This window comes from Schistocerca americana, chromosome 8 (genome assembly GCF_021461395.2).
Source record: "Schistocerca americana isolate TAMUIC-IGC-003095 chromosome 8, iqSchAmer2.1, whole genome shotgun sequence".
Classification (NCBI taxonomy): Eukaryota; Metazoa; Arthropoda; class Insecta; order Orthoptera; family Acrididae; genus Schistocerca; species Schistocerca americana.
The window spans coordinates 196,408,546-196,428,559 of NC_060126.1; the positions used below are offsets into that span (position 1 = coordinate 196,408,546).

Below are 20,014 nucleotides of genomic sequence, written 5' to 3' on the forward strand. Positions count from 1 at the left end.
GGAAGATGTAGTAATATAACAGAGGCATCACAGCAATGTTGTGGCCCCGAACTCATCTGCAAGTGTGTGATGTATGCAATGATTTTATTTTGAAAGACATATAATCATTAGTGAATAACTAGATTTTCCTTTATTTAAGGCAAACCTATGATGTTTATCGATAGTATGAAAGCAAAAGAAATGGCTGCCATCCTAGAGACGACTTTGCACTCAAACTAGAACAACATCATTAACTTCCTAGCAGCATTCTCCAAATTTGACACTTCTCTCATAAGAAATTAATGCCGTATTTTTTTAGGTATTCTATGGCCATCATGTAAGATGCACACTACTGTGAACTTGCAGTAAGGCTATCAATCACTGAATAGTACTTCTTGCAAGGAACGAAAAATCAGAATAACAACATTTTGAACTATAAAATTCCTGGTGAAAATGAGAATACCCATAAATCTTAATAACTAGTAAGGAGAAGGGAAAGTGTCAGACATTGTCTGCTGGTAGGTATCCCTCTAGCATTTGCCTGGAATGGTTTGGGTAACACACTGAGACACGATGAAAAAACTGAAATATCTGACATGCAGGTACAAAAATAAGGCTGCATTTTTTTGGGAACAACTTGAGCAGTTCATGACAGACACATGTTACTTTCACTCTGTCAAAAACATATTCACATAGAAGAGAAAGTTATATACTGCACTGAACAGGTCATTCATTTTCTCATAACTATGGGCTTTTTACTTCAACAAACAAAACAATATTGACCTAGGAATTGAACACAAAGATACTCAGCTGAGAACTTGTAATGCCCACAAATGTCATTATTCAAAGAACTCCAGCATCTGTAACCCAAGATATCAATAACAGGGATAATTTGTAGATGAAACAGACTTTTTAAAAAATCATATGTTGATTACTACATCAATATCTTAAATCTTTGTCTGCCAGTTTGATACCTAAAATCAACTCACACTTCATATGGTTTGCAGTGTCAAGATAGGTTCATGTCTCTAAATGATGGTAGTGATCAAATGATAATGATAATAATAATAGCAAATCCATCTGTTTTATAAGCAGAGTTTTCCATGAGAAATATCTCAAGTCTGCCACACCTCACACTTCAGCGATGTTTTGGTTTTGAAGCCACAGCAACACAATACATCTGAGTCAAGGCATTTCTACCCTAATATTACACGTAGCATACTGTCAGCCAGAAGTAGCAAACTAGTCAACAATTGACACACTGCCCTTCAGACTAAATAGTTTTTGGGTTTAGCCTTGTCTACAGTCCAATGAGCACAACTTATAAAAAGTGGTTCAGGGGCCAGACAGAAAGTCAACACAATTTACAAAATTCATATGCAGAAGTATTTACAGATCCCATGATCATGGTGAAGCAACCCAGGTCTTGGTTATACAAGAAGATCCCCTTACTCTTATCTACTGTATATGGCTCACTGCTTCTGTGTCTAATGCCACTATGTGTTTATTTATACTGTTGCACTTTAATAATGTTATTGAAACAAATTAATAAATACATAAAAATAAAATAATGTTCTTTATTTTAAATTAGTGAGTGACTCCACGTTACTATTAAGACTTGAGCATATATTGTTGCTCAAATATATATAATCGGAAATAATTAGAAATAATTCTAATGTCTCACCGTTACACCGATAACTTTGCACCAAACTCTTTCTCCACGCTGTAACACATCATTTGCGTCATCTACTGCACTTTTGGAAATTTGGCTACGATGTATTAGCCCATTGTCACGACGCCCTGGTATAGTAACAAAAGCTCCATAGTTATGAACTGAGCGCACCTGCAAAGAGAAAACAGTGTATTATTAGTTATTTAATGTGTTCCACAATCAAGAAATTGTTTGATCTTTCTGAACAAACTATGAGGGAAACTCTACATTCTAAGAACTTTCTACCTCATGCACAATTAACTGGAACTGAAGTTGTTTCAGTGTGAGCAAACAAAGACTTATGTTAAAAGTTTCACTTCCAATGTATTAAGCATGACCTATTGATTCATTTTTACGAGGGACCAAACTTCAGTAGGGTATAATTTACATACGTCTTTATACCAATTTTGCATAAGATACTCTCTTGTGCATATAAAACTTACCATATTTGTACCATGGAATAATTAAAAATATCACTTAATCACCATCAGGTATTTGTCACCTACAGCAAGATACGTGCCTCCTCTACACTTATTACACCTATTATGATCTTCAGGCCCCCCCCCTCCCCCTCCATGAACCATGGACCTTGCCGCTGGTGGCGAGGCTTGCGTGTCTCAGCGATACAGATGGCCGTACCGTTGGTGCAACCACAACGGAGGGGTATCTGTTGAGAGGCCAGACAAATGTGTGGTTCCTGAAGAGGGGCAGCAGCCTTTTCAGTAGTTGCAGGGGCAACAGTCTGGATGATTGACTGATCTAGCCTTGTAACACTAAACCAAAACGGCCTTGCTGTGCTGGTACTGCAAACGGCTGCAAGCAAGGGGAAACTACAGCTGTAATTTTTCTTGAGGGCATGCAGCTTTACTGTATGGTTAAATGATGATGGTGTCCTCTTGGGGAAAATATTCCCGAGGTAAAATAGTCCCCCATTTGGATCTCCGGGTGGGGACTACTCAGGAGGACGCTGTTATCAGGAGAAAGAAAACTGGCGTTCTATGGATCGGAGCGTGGAATGTCAGATCCCTTAATCGGGCAGGTAGGTTACAAAATTTAAAAAAGGGAAATGGATAGCTTGAAGTTACATATAGTGGGAATTAGTGAAGTTCGGTAGCAGGAGGAACAAGACTTTTGGTCAGGGGAATACAGAGTTATAAATACAAAATCAAATAGGGGTAATGCAGGAGTAGGTTTAATAATGAATAAAAAAAATAGGAGTGCAGGTAAGCTACTACAAACAGCTTAGTGAACGCATTATTGTAGCCAAGATAGACACAAAGCCCATGCCTACTATAGTAGTACGGTAGAGCACTTGCCCGCGAAAGGCAAAGGTCCCAAGCTCGAGTCTCGGTCTGGCACACAGTTTTAATCTGCCAGGAAGTTACGGTAGTACAAGTTTATATGCCAACTAGCTCTGCAGATGATGAAGAAATTGATGAAATGTATGATGAGATAAAAGAAATTATTCAGGTAGTGAAGGGAGATGAAAATTTAATAGTAATGGGTGACTGGAATTCGAAAGTAGGAAAAGGAAGAGAAGGAAACGTAGTAAGTGAATATGGGTTGGGGCTAAGAAATGAAAGAGGAAGCCGCCTGGAAGAATTTTGCACAGAGCATAACTTAATCATAGCTAACACTTGGTTCAAGAATCATAAAAGGAGGTTGTATACACGGAAGAATCCTGGAGATACTAGAAGGCATCAGATAGATTACATAATGGTAAGACAGAGATTTAGGAACCAGTTTTAAATTGTAAGACATTTCCAGGGGCAGATGTGGACCCTGACCACAATCTATTGGTTATGAACTGTAGATTAAAACTGAAGAAATTGCAAAAAGGTGGGAATTTAAGGAGATGGGACCTGGATAAACTGACTAAACCAAAGGTTATACAGAGTTTCAGGGAGAGCATAAGGGAGCAATTGACAGGAACGGGGCAAAGAAATACAGTCGAAGAAGAATGGGTAGCTTTGAGGGATGAAGTAGTGAAGGCAGCAGAGGATCAAGTAGGTAAAAAGACAAGGGCTAGCAACAGAACTTCTTGGGTAACAGAAGAAATATTGCATTTAATTGATGAAAGGAGAAAATATAAAAATGCAGTAAATGAAGCAGGCAAAAAAGCTAAGCAGGGATGGCTAGAGGACAAATGTAAGGATGTAGAGGTTTATCTCACTAGGGGTAAGATAGATACTGCCTACAGGAAAATTAAAGAGATCTTTGGAGAAAAGAGAACCACTTGTATGAATATCAAGAGGTCAGATGGAAACCCAGTTCTAAGCAAGGAAGGGAAAGCAGAAAGGTGGAAGGAGTATATAGAGGGTCTATACAAGGGCGATGTACTTGAGGACAATATTATGGAAATGGAAGAGGATGTAGATGAAGATGAAATGGGAGATACGATACTGCGTGAAGAGTTTGACAGAGCACTGAAAGACCTGAGTCGAAACAAGGCCCCGGGAGTAGACAACATTCCATTAGAACTATTGACGGCCTAGGGAGAGCCAGTCCTGATGAAACTCTACCATCTGGTGAGCAAGATGTACGAGACAGGTGAAATACCCTCAGACTTCAAGAAGAATATAATAATTCCAATTCCAAAGAAAGCAGGTGTTGACAGATGTGAAAATTACCGAACAATCAGTTTAATAAGCCACAGCTGCAAAATACTAACACGAATTCTTTACAGACGAATGGAAAAACTAGTAGAAGCCAACATCGGGGAAGATCAGCTTGGATTCCATAAACATATTGGAACACGTGAGGCAATACTGACCCTACGACGTAACTTAGAAGCTAGATTAAGGAAAGGCAAACCAACGTTTCTAGCATTTGTAGACTTAGAGAATGGGTTTGACAATGTTGACTGGAATACTCTCTTTCAAATTCTGAAGGTGGCAGGGGTAAAATACAGGGAGTGAAAGGCTATTTACAATTTGTACAGAAAGCAGATGGCAGTTTTAAGAGTCGAGGGGCATGAAAGGGGAGCAGTGGTTGGGAAGGGAATGAGACAGGGTTGTAGCCTATCCTTGATGTTATTCAATCTTTATATTGAGCAAACAGTGAAGGAAAGAAAAGAAAAATTTGGAGTTGGTATTAAAATCCGTGGAGAAGTAATAAAAACTTTGAGGTTTGCCGATGACATTGTAATTCTGTCAGAGACAGCAAAGGACTTGGAAGAGCAGTTGAACGGAATGGACAGTGTCTTGAGAGGAGGGTATAAGATGAACATCAACAGAAGCTAAACGAGGATAATGGAATGTAGTCGAATTAAATCGGGTGATGCTGAGGGAATTAGATTAGGAAATGAGACACTTAAAGTAGTAAAGCAGTTTTGCTATTTGGGGAGCAAAATAACTAATGATGGTCAAAGTAGAGAGGATATAAAATGTAGACTGGCAATGGCAAGTAAAGCGTTTCTGAAGAAGAGAAATCTGTTAACATCGAATATAGATTTAAATGTCAGGAAGTCATTTCTGAAAGTATTTGTATGGAGTGTGGCCATGTATGGAAGTGAAACATGGACGATAAATAGTTTGGACAAGAAGAAAATAGAAGCTTTCGAAATGTGGTGCTACAGAAGAATGCTGAAGATTAGATGAGTAGATCACATAACTAATGAGGAGGTATTGAATAGGATTGGAGAGAAGAGAAGTTTGTGGCACAACCTGACTAGAAGAAGGGATTGGTTCGTAGGACATGATGATGATGATGATGATGATGATGATAATAATAATAATAATAATAATAACAATAATAATAAAGATTTTATTGTCTTTAGGCCATTACAGCAATTGACAACGTCAAAGGAAGCTACAATTTATAATACAGTGTGATAAGGTATTGACTACTGAAATATTTTAGCTTATATTACAATAAATGTACAGTGGGTCATCTGTTGGATTACTGCATTTTACAGTTGAAGAATTCATTGATATCATAGAATGGGTGGGCAATAAACCATTCATGCAGTCTTTCTTTGAATGTGTGTTCAGGAAGATCCTGTACAGCATGTGGCAGCTTATTAAATAGTTCGTGCCCTGTGACTTCATAGCTATTTATTGATTTTGATAGTCTGTGGTAAGGCGTGTATATGTGTTTGATGCTTCTTGTGTTGTAACAATGCACATTTTCTCTACGTTTCACATCTTGTAGGTTCTTCTTCGTAAAGATTAAGACATTGTATATACAGAGGTTTATTACTGTCATAATTTTTTGTTTAGTAAATAAGGGTTTGAAGTGAGCCTTATGTGAAGAATTTGTAATTATCCTAATGGCTTTCTTCTGCAATAATAGGATGTCATGTATATGACTACAGTCACCGCACAAGATAATGCCATAGGATATTATACTTTGGAAAAATGCAAAATAAGATCTGATGTATGTTTCAGGTAAACAATTTCTGAGTTGTCTTACTAAATAAATTACTCTAGATAGCTTACTACTAATATAGTTTACATGTTGGCCCCAGGATAACTTTTAGTCTAAATAACTCCCAGAAATTTAACAGAACTAGGGTCATCAGATAGTGGCTTGTCTCTTAGAGTGAAGATTATCTGCTGAGTTTTATTTTCATTTAGCAGGAAACCATTTGCTCTGAACCAATATGCTGCATGAGCGAGTGTATTTTCAGCACAGGTTTTAAGATCATTAAGATTGTTACTGCTATGAAGAAAAGTCGTATCATCTGCATACAATACAGTGGTGGATCTAATAAACGAGGGGAGGTCATTGATCATTATCAGAAACAGAAAGGGCCCCAGTACAGATCCCTGAGGCACACCTACTTTAACATTTTCTAGGTTTGACATTTCCTTACCAACACAAACTACCTGTTTATGGTTGTTGAGATAAGCTTTTAATAGTCTGAGGCTGTTTCCTTTGATGCCGTAGAATTCTAGTTTCTTTAGTAGTGGTGTGTGCTCAACACAGTCGAAGGTCTTGCTTAGGTCACAGAATGAGACCTGAGCAAAGCCTTTGTTCTCAAAAACTTTGAGGATGTAACTGAATGGTTCAAATGGCTCTGAGCACTATGGGACTCAACTTCTGAGGTCATCAGTCCCCTAGAACTACTTAAACCTAACTAACCTAAGGACACCACACACATCCATGCCCGAGGCAGGATGCGAACCTGCGACCGTAGCGGTTGCGCGGTTCCAGACTGTAGCGCCTAGAACCGCTCGGCCACTCCGGCCGGCTATGAAACTGACTACCGTGTTGATTGCATCAGTGGTCGACAGATTCTTCCTAAACCCGTATTGTGTAGCATTAATTATTCCTAGATTCTCAAAGTGAGATGATAATTGTTGGTACATGATGCATTCTATTACCTTGGAAAATGCGGGTACTATTGAAATAGGCCTGTAACTAGATGGAGAGTCTTTATCTCCCTTTTTGTATACTGGGACGATCCTAGACAGTTTTAACTCATCAGGAAAATATCCCTCAAGTAAGCACTTGTTTATGCAATGGGTTAAAGGGTACAGAATGCAATCTCACACTTTTTTTAGCAGGTTGCATGATATGCCATATATATCTAAGCTATCAGATGATTTCAGTTGTTTTACGGTCCCTTGTACATATCTAGGCGATACTTCGGAAAAGGTTAGCATGCTTGTATTTAGTGACTGTCTACCCCAATTTTGGGAGAGTAACTCTGATGGACTAATGTCTGGTTTGATAATTGCGTCTCCTATTTCTTTCACTGAATTAATAAAAAACTCATTGAGTGTTTGTGGTGGGATATTAATTTTGTCTTTTTTAGTATCTGTGGCAGCACTGTTAATTACTTTCCAAGCAGTTTTGCATTTATTGGTGGAATTATGTATGCTGTTGGCATTGTAGGTTTTTTTGGCTTGCAGGATGGCATTTTTGTATTCATTCCTGCATTCCACATAGGCTGATATGGCACAGTCAGACTTCATACTATTGTATATGTTGTACAGTAACAAAACTTGTTTCTTTAGATCTGTCAGCTGTTTAGTGTACCATATATTTTGTCTGTTTTGAGATCTGGATTTGTGGCTGCTGTCCATTATTTTGATTTTCTTTATGGGAATATTATGGTTAAATAGGGTCAAGAATGCATTAAAAAATCTATCAAATATTATTTTGGCTGGCAGGTCATTACTTGATGTGTGATGTCCATCGACACTACAATGGCCAAACCAGTCTCTGTCAGCAAGGGAATTACGAAATGTGTTAATTTTATCCTCAGTTACGGGTCTGGTAATCACACCTGTTGGGACAGGTCTGTTTGCATTGCTCCTATTGAGGGGAATTTTACTTGCATAATTTAGAGATACGGAGTCATGGTCAGAGAATGGGAACACTACAACTTTGCATGTGTTTTCAGTGGTCTTGAAGTTTACAAAGATGTTATCTAAACATGCTTTGTTTCTTGTGGGCCAGTTATTAACATGATGTAAGTCGTATTGTCTTAGTAAGTTTTCCAGATCTGCAACACTACCCTTACATTTAGTAACATCAAAATCAGCATTCAAATCACCTCCTATTGCAATATCATAGTGTAGCCATTTAATATTACTTAATTCACTCAATAGCATGTCCATTTTTTCTAAAAATATGTTAATGCTTCCCTTTGTTGATCTGTACATGGATACTACTATTAGCTTATGACTATTAATGATTATAGCCGTAACTTCAAAGTGCTGTTCATCACACAAGGAATTTAGGTCTAATTTGGTTATTGTACAACTGAGTGACTGGTTGGAATAAATTGCCACACCACCTCTAATGTGCTCTTTCCTACAGTAGCTATTTACTATACTAAAACTGTCAAATTTGGCAACTGCAAGTTCATTCTCATTAGCCCAATGTTCACTCAGACAAAAAATATCGAACTGGTTATCAAGACCAAACTCATTCATGATAAGTTCTTTATCTTTCAGTCCTTGAATGTTAAGGTAACATATTTTAAGATCCATGCTCTTATTGCTTACACACTGAACACTATGGTGATTGGTTTTCAAACCTTTTTCAGGGCTTATCTTTTGGATTTCTGCCTCTTGTTGCCTTTTACTAAAAAATTGTTCACTTGGAGTGGTAGCACATCTACTGTTGTATGCCTACTCTTCCCTCCTTGTGATGATATTGTAGATGGGGCTGCTACTACAGGAATCGATGGAACTGCTGTTATGGTGTGTGGAGGCACTGTTGTGGCATCTGGTGACTGAGGAGATAAGGTGGTTGCTTCTTCTTATGCTGCTGTTGAATCTTGCTGATGAAGTGTGATAGGTACTGCTGCTGCTGCTGTAGGCATTGTTGTGGCAACTGGTGACAGTGGAGATTTGGATGTTGCTTCATCTTCTGCTGCTGTTGAATCCTGTAGGTGAAGTGTGGTAGGTACTGCTGCTGCAGCGTTTGTTGTGCGTGTAGGTACAATTGCTGCTTCCACCTCTACTGCTGCAATAGAAGTAACCATTTCTTCAGGCTCTGCTTGCGTCAAGCAAGGAACTGGAAGAGCAGCAACTACTTCTTGGTTGTCAGACGCTTTCAGTATCATGCTGATGTTTTGGCACAGAATCTTCTTGCCTCTGTTATTAAGGTGCATGCCATGTCTCGTGTAACAGTCTCTTTGCAAGGAGTCCATACTTATAAAATATGCATTTTGGTAGGCCCTGCAAATCTTTGAGTATTGCCTGTTTGCTTTTATGATTTCCACGTTCACACATGACCATTCTGAAAGGTCATGCCTATGTGGAATTCCGACTACAAAAACTGATTTCTCTTCTGTTGAATTTAGTATTGCCTTAAGGTTTCGTGTTGCACTGTGAAGGTCGTTTTTATATACATTATTGGCTTCAGCTATGGCGACAATATGTCGATCATTTTCAGTTTCTATGTTTCTAATGAGTTCTTGGATGGGTGCACCTGGTTTGACAATACTAGTTGCTTGTATACAATGACTGTAACATAGTGTTCTGAGGCATCAAGGGATCACCAATTTAGTATTGGAGGGCAGCGTGGAAGGTAAAAATCGTAGAGGGAGACCAAGAGATGAATACACTAAGCAGATTCAAAAGGATGTAGGTTGCAGTAGGTACTAGGAGATGAAGAAGTTTGCACAGGATAGAGTAGCATGGAGAGCTGCATCAAACCAGTCTCAGGACTGAAGACCACAACAACAACAACAACAACAACAACAACACAAATGAAACAGTGTGTGCAATTACTTGGAGTTCAGCTGCATACAGGGGCAGCGGAAAGGGGGGAGGGGCTATGGGTGCTATAGCCCCCCCCCCATGGAGTATCATATTACACTGAATAAAATGACTTAAGAAATCAGCGAATATATTACTCCAACAGATGCAATCTTTTTTTTATAATTATGTAGCAATATAGGTTGCAATGTATTTCAAACACATTTTAACAAAAGAATATAAGTGGTGAATAGCTTACTACCTAAACCAATAAATATCATTTAACTTAAAATACACATCTTATTATTTATCAATACCCATTTTTTACCCGTAATTCCAAAACAGTTACCAAAAACTACTTTAAACAACACCAAATTTTACCAATTTGTCAGCAGAGGATCCCAACTCTCCTTTTGTTAAGCCATATTCCGTTCCCCCAAACCCCCTGACTGACTTCTGGAATTGCCCCTGGCTGCATAACAACTTAAAATAGAGTAAACATTTAGACTAATAAAGCAATTCAGTTCACTTTACTTTTAACGGCCCATTTTGATCACACAAATATTACAATTCACAATCATCAGTTTCATTCAGCTACTGCAATCTTCAGATCAGTTACAAGTAGAAAACAGTAATGTAACCAAGTTCACTTAGCTGAAGCAAAATCTATAACAGGCTTAGTGATACATAAGAAAAATAAAAGATATTTACATGATTTACAGCCATGCATACCAGTCATACATCCCATAAAATATTCTGATGTAGTTATAAATATCAAAATCCATATATGTAGGTACATAGTAAGTGCTGGTGATGGCCTGGATGTGTCCAGCTGAGGGCACTATAGCAATGGTAGATGAATAACCAGTGTTGTACATTTAATAATTAAAATGCAGTATGCATAGTCATTAATTAAAATTACTTCATATGGCAAAATGAGCATCTGACAGTAAAACATGAACTGCCATACAATATGTGGAATGAGATCAATACTGAAACTCCACATAAAAAATATAATACACAATAATGGGAACCTCCCAGCCTGGCAAAGTAAACAAGACACAACTATGTAAATGTCAGAATAAAAAGTTTAAAAGTAACATCAGACTTATGAATTGAAACCTTTCAGTATGACAAAACAATGAAACATAGCTGCAACTGTACGGAAATTATCAAAACAGTGGCTATTAATCAAAATCTCGAAAGTCGATGACACATTTGGAGTGTAATCTAAGTGGTGCCACCTTGTGGCTACTCTGTGTGAAGTTCTTATTTTCCTGTGGTGGAGCTTGCGGAAGAAGTTCCACTCTCCTCGCTGCTGGTGTTTGATGCACACAACTGCCTGCCAAAATGCTGCAATGCTTGACACTACTCAGACTAGTAGTTTTTTGAATACATCAAAATAAGCATCCAAGTTAAACTCATTCTGTTCATTCAGCAGTAATCCCGGTTGCAGTTGCGTGCGTACATAAATTTCCATTTGTTTGAGTAGATTCAGTAACTGTCCTTTTGATGCCTTATGCAACATTTCCATATCATCCTCTATGTTGCTGCCACATATTTTTCTTTATCCAAATGTTTACTGAAAGTGTTCTTATTTTGGCTATATGTATGCTCTCAAAACAAGTCATGAAATTATTTCTCATCTGATCAATATAAAATTTGCCACAGTCTTGAAAATTGATCTAGTAGATTCCAGATTCTAAGTATTTGTTGCCGTTGTCACCAACCTTGTGGCGTAGCCTAGAACCAATTGTACCTTTCGTTTGAAATCCCATTTTTACTTTCATTTTTTAGTTTGTTATAAAGGTTCATTACATACCTGTTTGCTCTGGCTACTTGTTTAATCATATTTAACTTTTCCATTTCATTTTAGGGTTGAGTGGTAGTTTTACAATCCTGTTGATCATGGCTCTGAAGTATGCCTATTTATGCCTCGTAGACAGATAGGTTTTCTCATTTATAATCATGTCAGTAGCCTTTGTCTTCTTAAATATGGTAATCTTATGCCTTCCATCTCTTTTAGTTAATCTATGATCCAAAAAACATATACTTCCTTCTTCTTCCAGTTCCACTGTGAATGTAACTTTTTCATGCATCCCACCATTCTTTCTGCTACCTCAAGTATTTCTTTTTTAGTCACCTTTACACAGTAGTATGAATTTGTCTACATAACGTCTGTAACAGTTTTTTTTCTTTTTTTCCCCCCCCCCCCCCCCCCCCATCGTCAGGACTTTGTTCAAAAAACTTATTTTCCAGCTCTTTTATGAAGATCTCAACTTAAGTATCTGATGAATTGTTGCCCATTGTGAGTCCAACCTTTTGACTTTTCTCTATTACAGACTTTATGTCTTCAATTGATAAATTCAGTTCATAATGTTTTCTTCTTAGAACTATCTCTCACTGTGTTGACCCAAAGGTAAGGATGTTGCTTTATTTAGAATATTTTCATTCCCAGTTATTTTATGGAATTATCTAGTGGGGAAAGCACTTAAAGTAAATAAACTGTTTATTCAGCAGAAGCAAGCAGTAAGAATATCGTGTAAAGTAAGTAAGCATATATCTAGGAGAGACCTTTTTTAAGAATCTTGTAATTCCTACTCCCATTTTCCAGTACAGAGTTTTTGTTGCTGGCTATTTTTTTTAAAAAATCAAGTGAACTGCAATTTGCACAACCACAATACAAGGTACAGAGTTATGCACTTTGGTGCAAAGGTACTCAAATTCCCATCCCACATAAAGCAATAAATTGAGAATATCTAGTAATTCAAAATAAAATTAAAAACATACTCCATTAACCATCACTCCTACTATTGCAAGATTATCTATATTTAGGAATGGAAAACTTCTGCTATCTACATGGCAAGTAGCAATGCTCATTGTGAAGTTACATGAGAAGTAGAAATTTACCATAAACACACCTCTTTTGACACAGATGTAGGAAATTATTTCCTTTCATAAATGTCAATTCGATTAAACAGTGGAAAATCCAGGATGGAATAATGACAGTATTAGGGAAAGGATAAATTTCTACTCACTGCAGCGGAGATTTTGAGTTGAAAATAGGCACAACAAAAAGACTGTGAAACATGAGCTTTCGACCAACAACTCATACTTCTGAATTAGACCAAACACACAAAAACAACTCACACATACATGACCACTGCCCCTGGCTGCTGAGGCCATATTGAGAGCAGCTGTGCTTGATGGGAGAAGCAATGTGGGTGATAAGGTTAAGGATGAGGCTGGGGAATGGAGGGGGGGATACAAGATAGGGGTGGCCGACAGTAAATTGCTGCTTCTGGGAACATAAAGGAACGAGGTGGAGAGAAAGTAGAGCAGTTATGTGCAGTTGGAAGATTAGACTGAAGGCAAGAGAGGGTGGGGGGAGCAAACAAGGCGAGAAATAAAGAGATTGGGGTTGTGTTTGTGGAATAGACGGCCATGTAGTGCTGGAGTTGGAACATGGAAGGGGATACATGGGTGAAGGACAATGAGTAATGAAATTTGAGGCCAGGAGGGTTACGGGAACATAGGACACATTGCAGAAAGAGTTCCCACTTGTGCAATTCAGAAAAGATGGTGTTGGTAGGAATGATCCAGATGGCACAGGCTGTGAAGCAGTCATTAAAATGAAGAACGTTACATTGGGCAGCGTGCTTCAGCAACTGGGTGGTCCAGCTGTTTCTTGGTTACAGTTTATCAGTGGCCCTCATGCAGATAGACAGCCTGTTAGTTATCATGCTCACATAGAATGCAGCTTAGTTTGTTGATCACATGATTGCTTTCACAGGTAGTCCTGCCTATGATGGGACAGATGATGTTTGTGATCAGACAGGAGTAGGTGGTTCTGGGAGGATGTAGGGGACAGGCCCTGCACCTAGGTCTATTATAGGGATGTGAGCCACAAGGCAAGGAATTAAGAGCAGGGATTGTGTAGGAATGGATGAGGACATAATGTAGGTTCGGTGGGCAGTGGAATACCAATGTGGGCGGGGTAGGAAGGATAATGGGTAGGAAATTCCTCATCTCAGGGCATGCTGAGAGATAGTCGAACCCCTGGTGGAGACTGTGTTCATTTGCTCCAGTCATGGGTGGTACTGAGTCACAACGGGAATGTTCCTCTGTGGCCAGACAGTGGGTCTTTGGGAGGTGAGGGATGACTGGAGAATAAGGCTTGGGAGATCTGTTTCTATACCTGCTTGGGAGGGTAATTACAGTCTGCTCAGTAAGCCCTTTGTATATTACGAGGGAGACTACTCATCACTACAGATTAGACGGTGACAGATGGCTAGGCTGCATGGAAGAGACTTCTTGATATGTAATGGGTGGGAGCTACCGAAGTAGAGGTATTGCTGGTGGCTGACAGATTTCTTAAGGATTAAGGTTCTGACATAGCTACCTTTGAGGTGGGGTTCAACATCATGGAAGGTGGCTTGTTGGCTTGAAGAGGACCAAATGAAGCAAATGGAGGAGATGTTGAGGCTCTGTAGGAATGTGGATAGGGTGTCCTGACCATCTACCCAGATCATGAAGATGTCAGCAACGAATCTGAACCAGGTGAGGGGTTTAGGACTCTGGGTGGTTAGAAAAGATTTCTCTAGATGGCCCATTAATAAGCTGGCACAGGATGGTGCCATGCATAGGTCCACTGCCGTACCCCAATTTGTTTGTAAGTGATGTCTTCCATAGAAGTAACTGTGGGTGAGGATATAGGTGGCCATGGTAACCAGGAAGGAGGGTTGTAGGTTTGGAATCCATTGGATGTAGGGAAAGACAGTGTTCAATAACAGCAAGACCATGGGTATTAGTGTAAAGGGAGGTAGCATCAGTAGTGATGGGCAGGGCACCATGTGGTAAAGGAACAGGAACAGTGGATAGTTGGTTGAGGAAATGGTTGGTATCTTTTATATAGGTGGGTAATAGGCTGAAAGTGGTGTCCTATGGGAACAGATATTCTCTCAATGAAGGCACAGTAACTGACCACAACAAGGTGTCCTAAGTGGTTGGGCTTACAGACTTTAGAAGCATGTACAAGATAGGAGTTCAGGGAGTGGTAGGTGTTAGGAGGGAGACAGACTCCAGCGAGAGGTTCTGGGATGGGCCTAAGGATTTGAGAAGAGACTGTAGATCCTGGTGGATTTCTGGAATGGGGTCACACTGGCAGGGCTTGTAGGTGATGAATATGGCAGTCTTTGCAGTTCAAAACAACAGTGGTGGAGCCTTTATCAGCAGGAATGACTATCAGGTTGGCATAAGTTTTTAGATAGTGATTTGTGGTTCTTTCTCCATATGTAAGGTTAACTTGCATGTTGAGATATTTGGGGATTGACGGTGAGACAGGTTTGAGTTTAAGAAATTCTGGAAAGTTAACAATGGTTGATTTAGGGGGAAGTGGGAGAGGATCATGGTTGGATGGAGGAGTGAAATGAGTCAGGCAGCGTTCAACATTGGTCTTTGGTTGGTTGGTAGGGTTGGTGGTTAAAAAATATTTCCACTGTAGGGACTGGGAGAAGGAGAAAATGTATTTAACAAGTCCTGTATGACTGAATTTGGCAGTGGGACAAAAGCCGAGGCTTAAGGAAAGGACTGATATTTCTATGGTGTTAAGGCTTTGGAAGAAAGGGTCATGACAGTGTTTCAGGCCTCTTTAGGTTTTGTGTTGTGTGTGGCGGTGGGATGAAGTTTTTTCAGTGTGGAGTAAATATAGAAGGTCTGTGAGGCAGGGTTTGTCAGCTATGAGGGAATGTGGGTAAAATTTGGAGGTTGCTGTAGAGATGGTGGATAGTGGTACTCTTAGGTGGAAGTAGGAGGTAAACAGGTTGGAGAGCTTTTTTAGGTGGCATTATGCATGCTGCTCTAGTTCCTGGAGGACAAGAGTTTCAATGCGTGAGATGGGATCCAGGAATTTGGAATTGCATAGCAGGAGAATTTTGCAGATGGAGAGGAGGTTTGCAAAAACAATTTAGGCCTGATTGACATGTTTTGCAGGACTATGTTGGTGAGTGTTATGGACTGGTGAAATCTGAACAGATGGAGGTCATGAGTGAAATTTTCACTCTGCAGCGGAGTGTGTGCAGATATGAAACTTCCTGGCACATTAAAACTGTGTGCCAGGCTGAGACTTGAACTTGGGACCTTTGCCGTTCGCGGGCAAGTGCTCTACCAAATGAGCTACCCAAACACAACTCACGCCCCGTCCTCACAGCTTTAATGCCACCAGTACCTCGTCTCCTATCTTCTAAACTTCGCAGAAGTTCTCCTGCATACCTTGCAGAACTAGCACGCTTGGAAGAAAGGATATTGTGGAGACGTGGCTTAGCCACAGCCTAGGGGATGTTTCCAGAGTGAAATTTTCACTCTGCAGCAGAGTGTGTGCTGATATGAAACTTCCTGGAAGATTAAAACTGTTTAATGAATTTGGTAAGAAGGCTTCAGTCTTCGTGCAGCCACGCGAGCAACAGCATTGGACTGCTCACACAGAAGATGCCACAATATTATAGGAGGAGAAGGCGTCATTACCGTACAGTAGAGCACTTGCCCGCGAAAGGCAAATGTCCTGAGTTAGAGTCTCGGTCTGGCACACAGATTTTATCTGCCAGGAAGTTTCAGATGGAGGTCATTGTGGAAGGAGGGGTTCCAGCTGGAGATGGGAAATTTGATGGTGAGGCCATTTGGACAGATTCCATGAGCTAACCAACAATGCAGGAATAGTATGTGGAACTGGGTTCTGGCTAGGGATAAGGGAACTTTTCTGTACTGGTGCAGGTAGAAGGGGTAAGGAACCATGATGGAGTATAAAAACAAATAAAAATACGCAACAAAGAAATATGTGTGAAAAAATTTGCAAGAAACACCAAAACACATGAAAAAAATGTAAGAAGGGTAGAATGGATGAGGTGTGGGCAAACAAGATGTAATCTGATGGAGTAGGCCGATAGTGAAAGGCAAAAACCCACTGAAATCGATGAGAAAACACAATGAGATCAAAGAAGACCTCTCACTGTGCCCTGAAATGAGGAATGTCCTACCCACTATCCTCCTTATCCCTCCCATAGTGGTATTCTGCCACCCACCGAACCCACACAACATTCTCATCTGTCTCATGGCTCATATCCCTGTAATAAACCTAGATGCAAAACCTACCTCATACATCCTCCCACTACCAACTACTCCAGTCCGGTCACAATCATCGTCTATCCCATTAAAGGCAAAGCTACCTGTGAAACCTGTCATGTGATCTACAAGCTAAGCTGCAACAACTGTGTTGCGTTCTATGTAGGCATGCCAACCAACAATCTGTCTTTCCACGTGAATAGCCACCAACAGCTACTGAGCATGCTGTCCAACACAAAGTTTTTCGCAGTCTGTGCCATCTCGATCTTTCCTACCAACAACAGCTTTTTTGCACTGCACAGATGGAAACTCTTCCTGCAATGTATCCCATGTTCCCATAATCCTTCTGGCCTCAACCTGCATTAGTCATTAGTCATTGTCATTCCCCCACCTATCCCCTTCACTGTTCCCACTCCAGCATTACATGGGCCTCTATTCCACCAATGCACCCCCATATTTTACTTCACTTCTTTTCCACTGCCCTGTCTTCTGTCCAACCTCCCAACTAGACCTAGCTGCCCTATCCTCTCTCCATGCCATCCCTGTATGCTCCCACAAGCAGCACTTTACCGTCTCCCACCCTTACTCTGCTACTGCTATCCCTACCCTTCCCAACCAGGCCTCCTCCTTACCCCCACCACTCAGCCTGCTTCACCCATCATGTGCAGCTGCTCGCAGCCTGGCCTCAGTAGCCCGAGACAGTGCTCATGCGTGTGTGTGAGTTGTATTTGCATGAGTGTGTTCGTGTATGTTGTCTAATTCAGAAGAAGTTCTTTCTGGCCGAAAAGTTATGCTTGACAATGATTTTGTTGTTTCCATCTGTGACTCAGCATTTCTGCTATATGTTGAGTATCAGTCTATTCTTTCCATAATATTGAATATTGTCACCAATCCAAGTAAATATATATTAAGCTACCCAGAGTAGATTTACAGCTGCTACTTAATATGAGTGAGCAAATAGTAGGGGTTCCCCCCCCCCCCCCCCCAAAGAACAGAGTTCCTGGTAACTTACGTTACATTTAGATGGTGTGCCCCAGGAAAGTGTTTTAGAATCAGCAATGTTTATGTTGTATGTTAATCATGTTGCACCAAATACTGTCACAAATTGATGCATGCAGTGTGGTATACTGGTCAGCATCACTGGCTGGTGTGTTGTGGATCGCCAGTTCAAATCCGACAACCAGCAATATTGGTTATGTAGTATTTATTATTTCTGAAAGGGTTCTGAAATACCTTATGTTTGTACATTTTGAAAAGCCATCATTCTGGAATATTCTACGTTCTCTCCATGCAGTATTTCAGTTCTGTTCCGACTTTACTCTGGTGTTTGTAATAAACATGCCTTCAGTACTAAGTGTTGTATTTCACTGATGGGCCTGCTTTCTGGTTTGGACTCGAGTGTGGTTATGACATGGCACTGTTTTGTGGCAACACCGGTTACTTCAAAACATCTAAATCATCGTTGCACCTATTAGGCAATGTAAAGACGTTGCCTATGAGGAAAGGAACCAAAATACATGCAGTACACCATTCCCACGGTCTGTTTATCGATAAAACAAATTGATTTCAAGCCAGCAGTAAATCAGCTGCACATCAGGCATCTCTCAGTGTTCTGTGGAGATGGTTATCAGGACTTGACAAAATGGCTGAAACGATTTCATCAAACTGCCAGATACAACAGATGGTGTGACTTGATATGTACTTTTACTTGAAATGCACAGCACAACAATGCTGCAAGACCAATTAAGAGAAACTCAATAGTTGGGGCAAATTCCATGTCGAATTGAAGAAAACATTTGGTGACAATCAGCAGCAAGTGTGATTAGTGGGAGAACAATTGAAGAACAGGGCCCAGTTCCAAAAGGAAATGACACAGTTCTACATACAGTGTGTTTTGGCCCTATGCCACATAGTGAATCCAAATATGACAGAAACTAAAAAATTCTCACATTTGATGAAAGGAGTTGCAAAAGACATGTAACAAGCTCTTCTGGTATGGGATGTCACAACAACTGAGGAATTCATAAAGTGGTACCAGTGCAAATGGATATGAAATCAGATGAAAGAAGTGCGACAGACTCCCAAACGTGGTCCCTATGGCAGCTATGGATGACCATCATGACCTCACCTCTCTCGTATGTCAGGTAGCAAGAGAACAAATACAGCATTTTATGGCAACCAGGACTATTGGACGAAGCATGCAAGAGACAGCACCCATGAGTGTCGACCAGATATGTTGGGGCAATAGAGAATGTTGGAGGGGAGGTATATCAATGTTAAGAAATAATTTCAGTCACCAGTTAAACACACCTCACACTTACATCATAGGCCTCAAATGACAATGCAGCATTTGACCAACACAGGTACAACCAACTCCTCCACAAATAATAATATTCTGCAGAAGGATAGACATTTGGAGAACAAAGACAATATGCTGGTATGTTTTCATCGTCAATGCCCTGGACACATTCTACACTAAATCTACATTTACATCTATACTCTGCAAACCCAGTGAGGTGTATGGTGGGGAGGTATGTCCCACTGTACCAGATATTAGGGTTTCTTCCTGTTCAATTCACACATGGAGTGCGGGAAGAATAACTGTTTGAATGCCTTTGTGTATGCAGTAATTAATCTAATCTTATCCTCACAATCCCTATTTGAACGATACATAGAGGGTTGTAGTATATTTCTAGAGGAATAATTTAAAGCTGGTTCATTAAAACTTTGTTAATACACTTTCTCGGGATAGTTTACATCTAGCTTCAAGAGTCTTCCAGTTCAATTCCTTCAGTATCTCTGTGGCACTCCCCCATGGATTAAACAAACTTTGGACTATTCCAGTTCAGCTCCTTCAGTATCACTGTGACACTCTCCCATGGATTAAACAAACTGTTACCATTTGTCCTGTCCTTCTCTGTATATGTTCAATATCCGCTGTTAGTCCTATGTGCTATGGGTCCCACACACTTGAGCAATATTCTAGAACCAATTGCACCTGTAATCTGTAAGCAATCTCCTTTGTAGACTGATTGCAATAAGCCAAAAT

General features: G+C 40.0%; 1 protein-coding gene across 3 annotated transcripts in view; it reads right to left on the reverse strand.

Moving 5' to 3' along the window:
* The window catches only part of LOC124545183 (nucleolar protein of 40 kDa-like), a 69,179-nt gene that overhangs the window by 28,224 nt on the left and 20,941 nt on the right, over nt 1-20,014 (reverse strand). For all 3 annotated transcript variants that reach the window (XM_047124042.1, XM_047124043.1, XM_047124044.1), the window contains exon 2: nt 1,664-1,822. In XM_047124042.1, the coding sequence (XP_046979998.1) occupies nt 1,664-1,822 (159 nt within the window). The remainder of the gene's footprint in view (nt 1-1,663; nt 1,823-20,014) is intronic.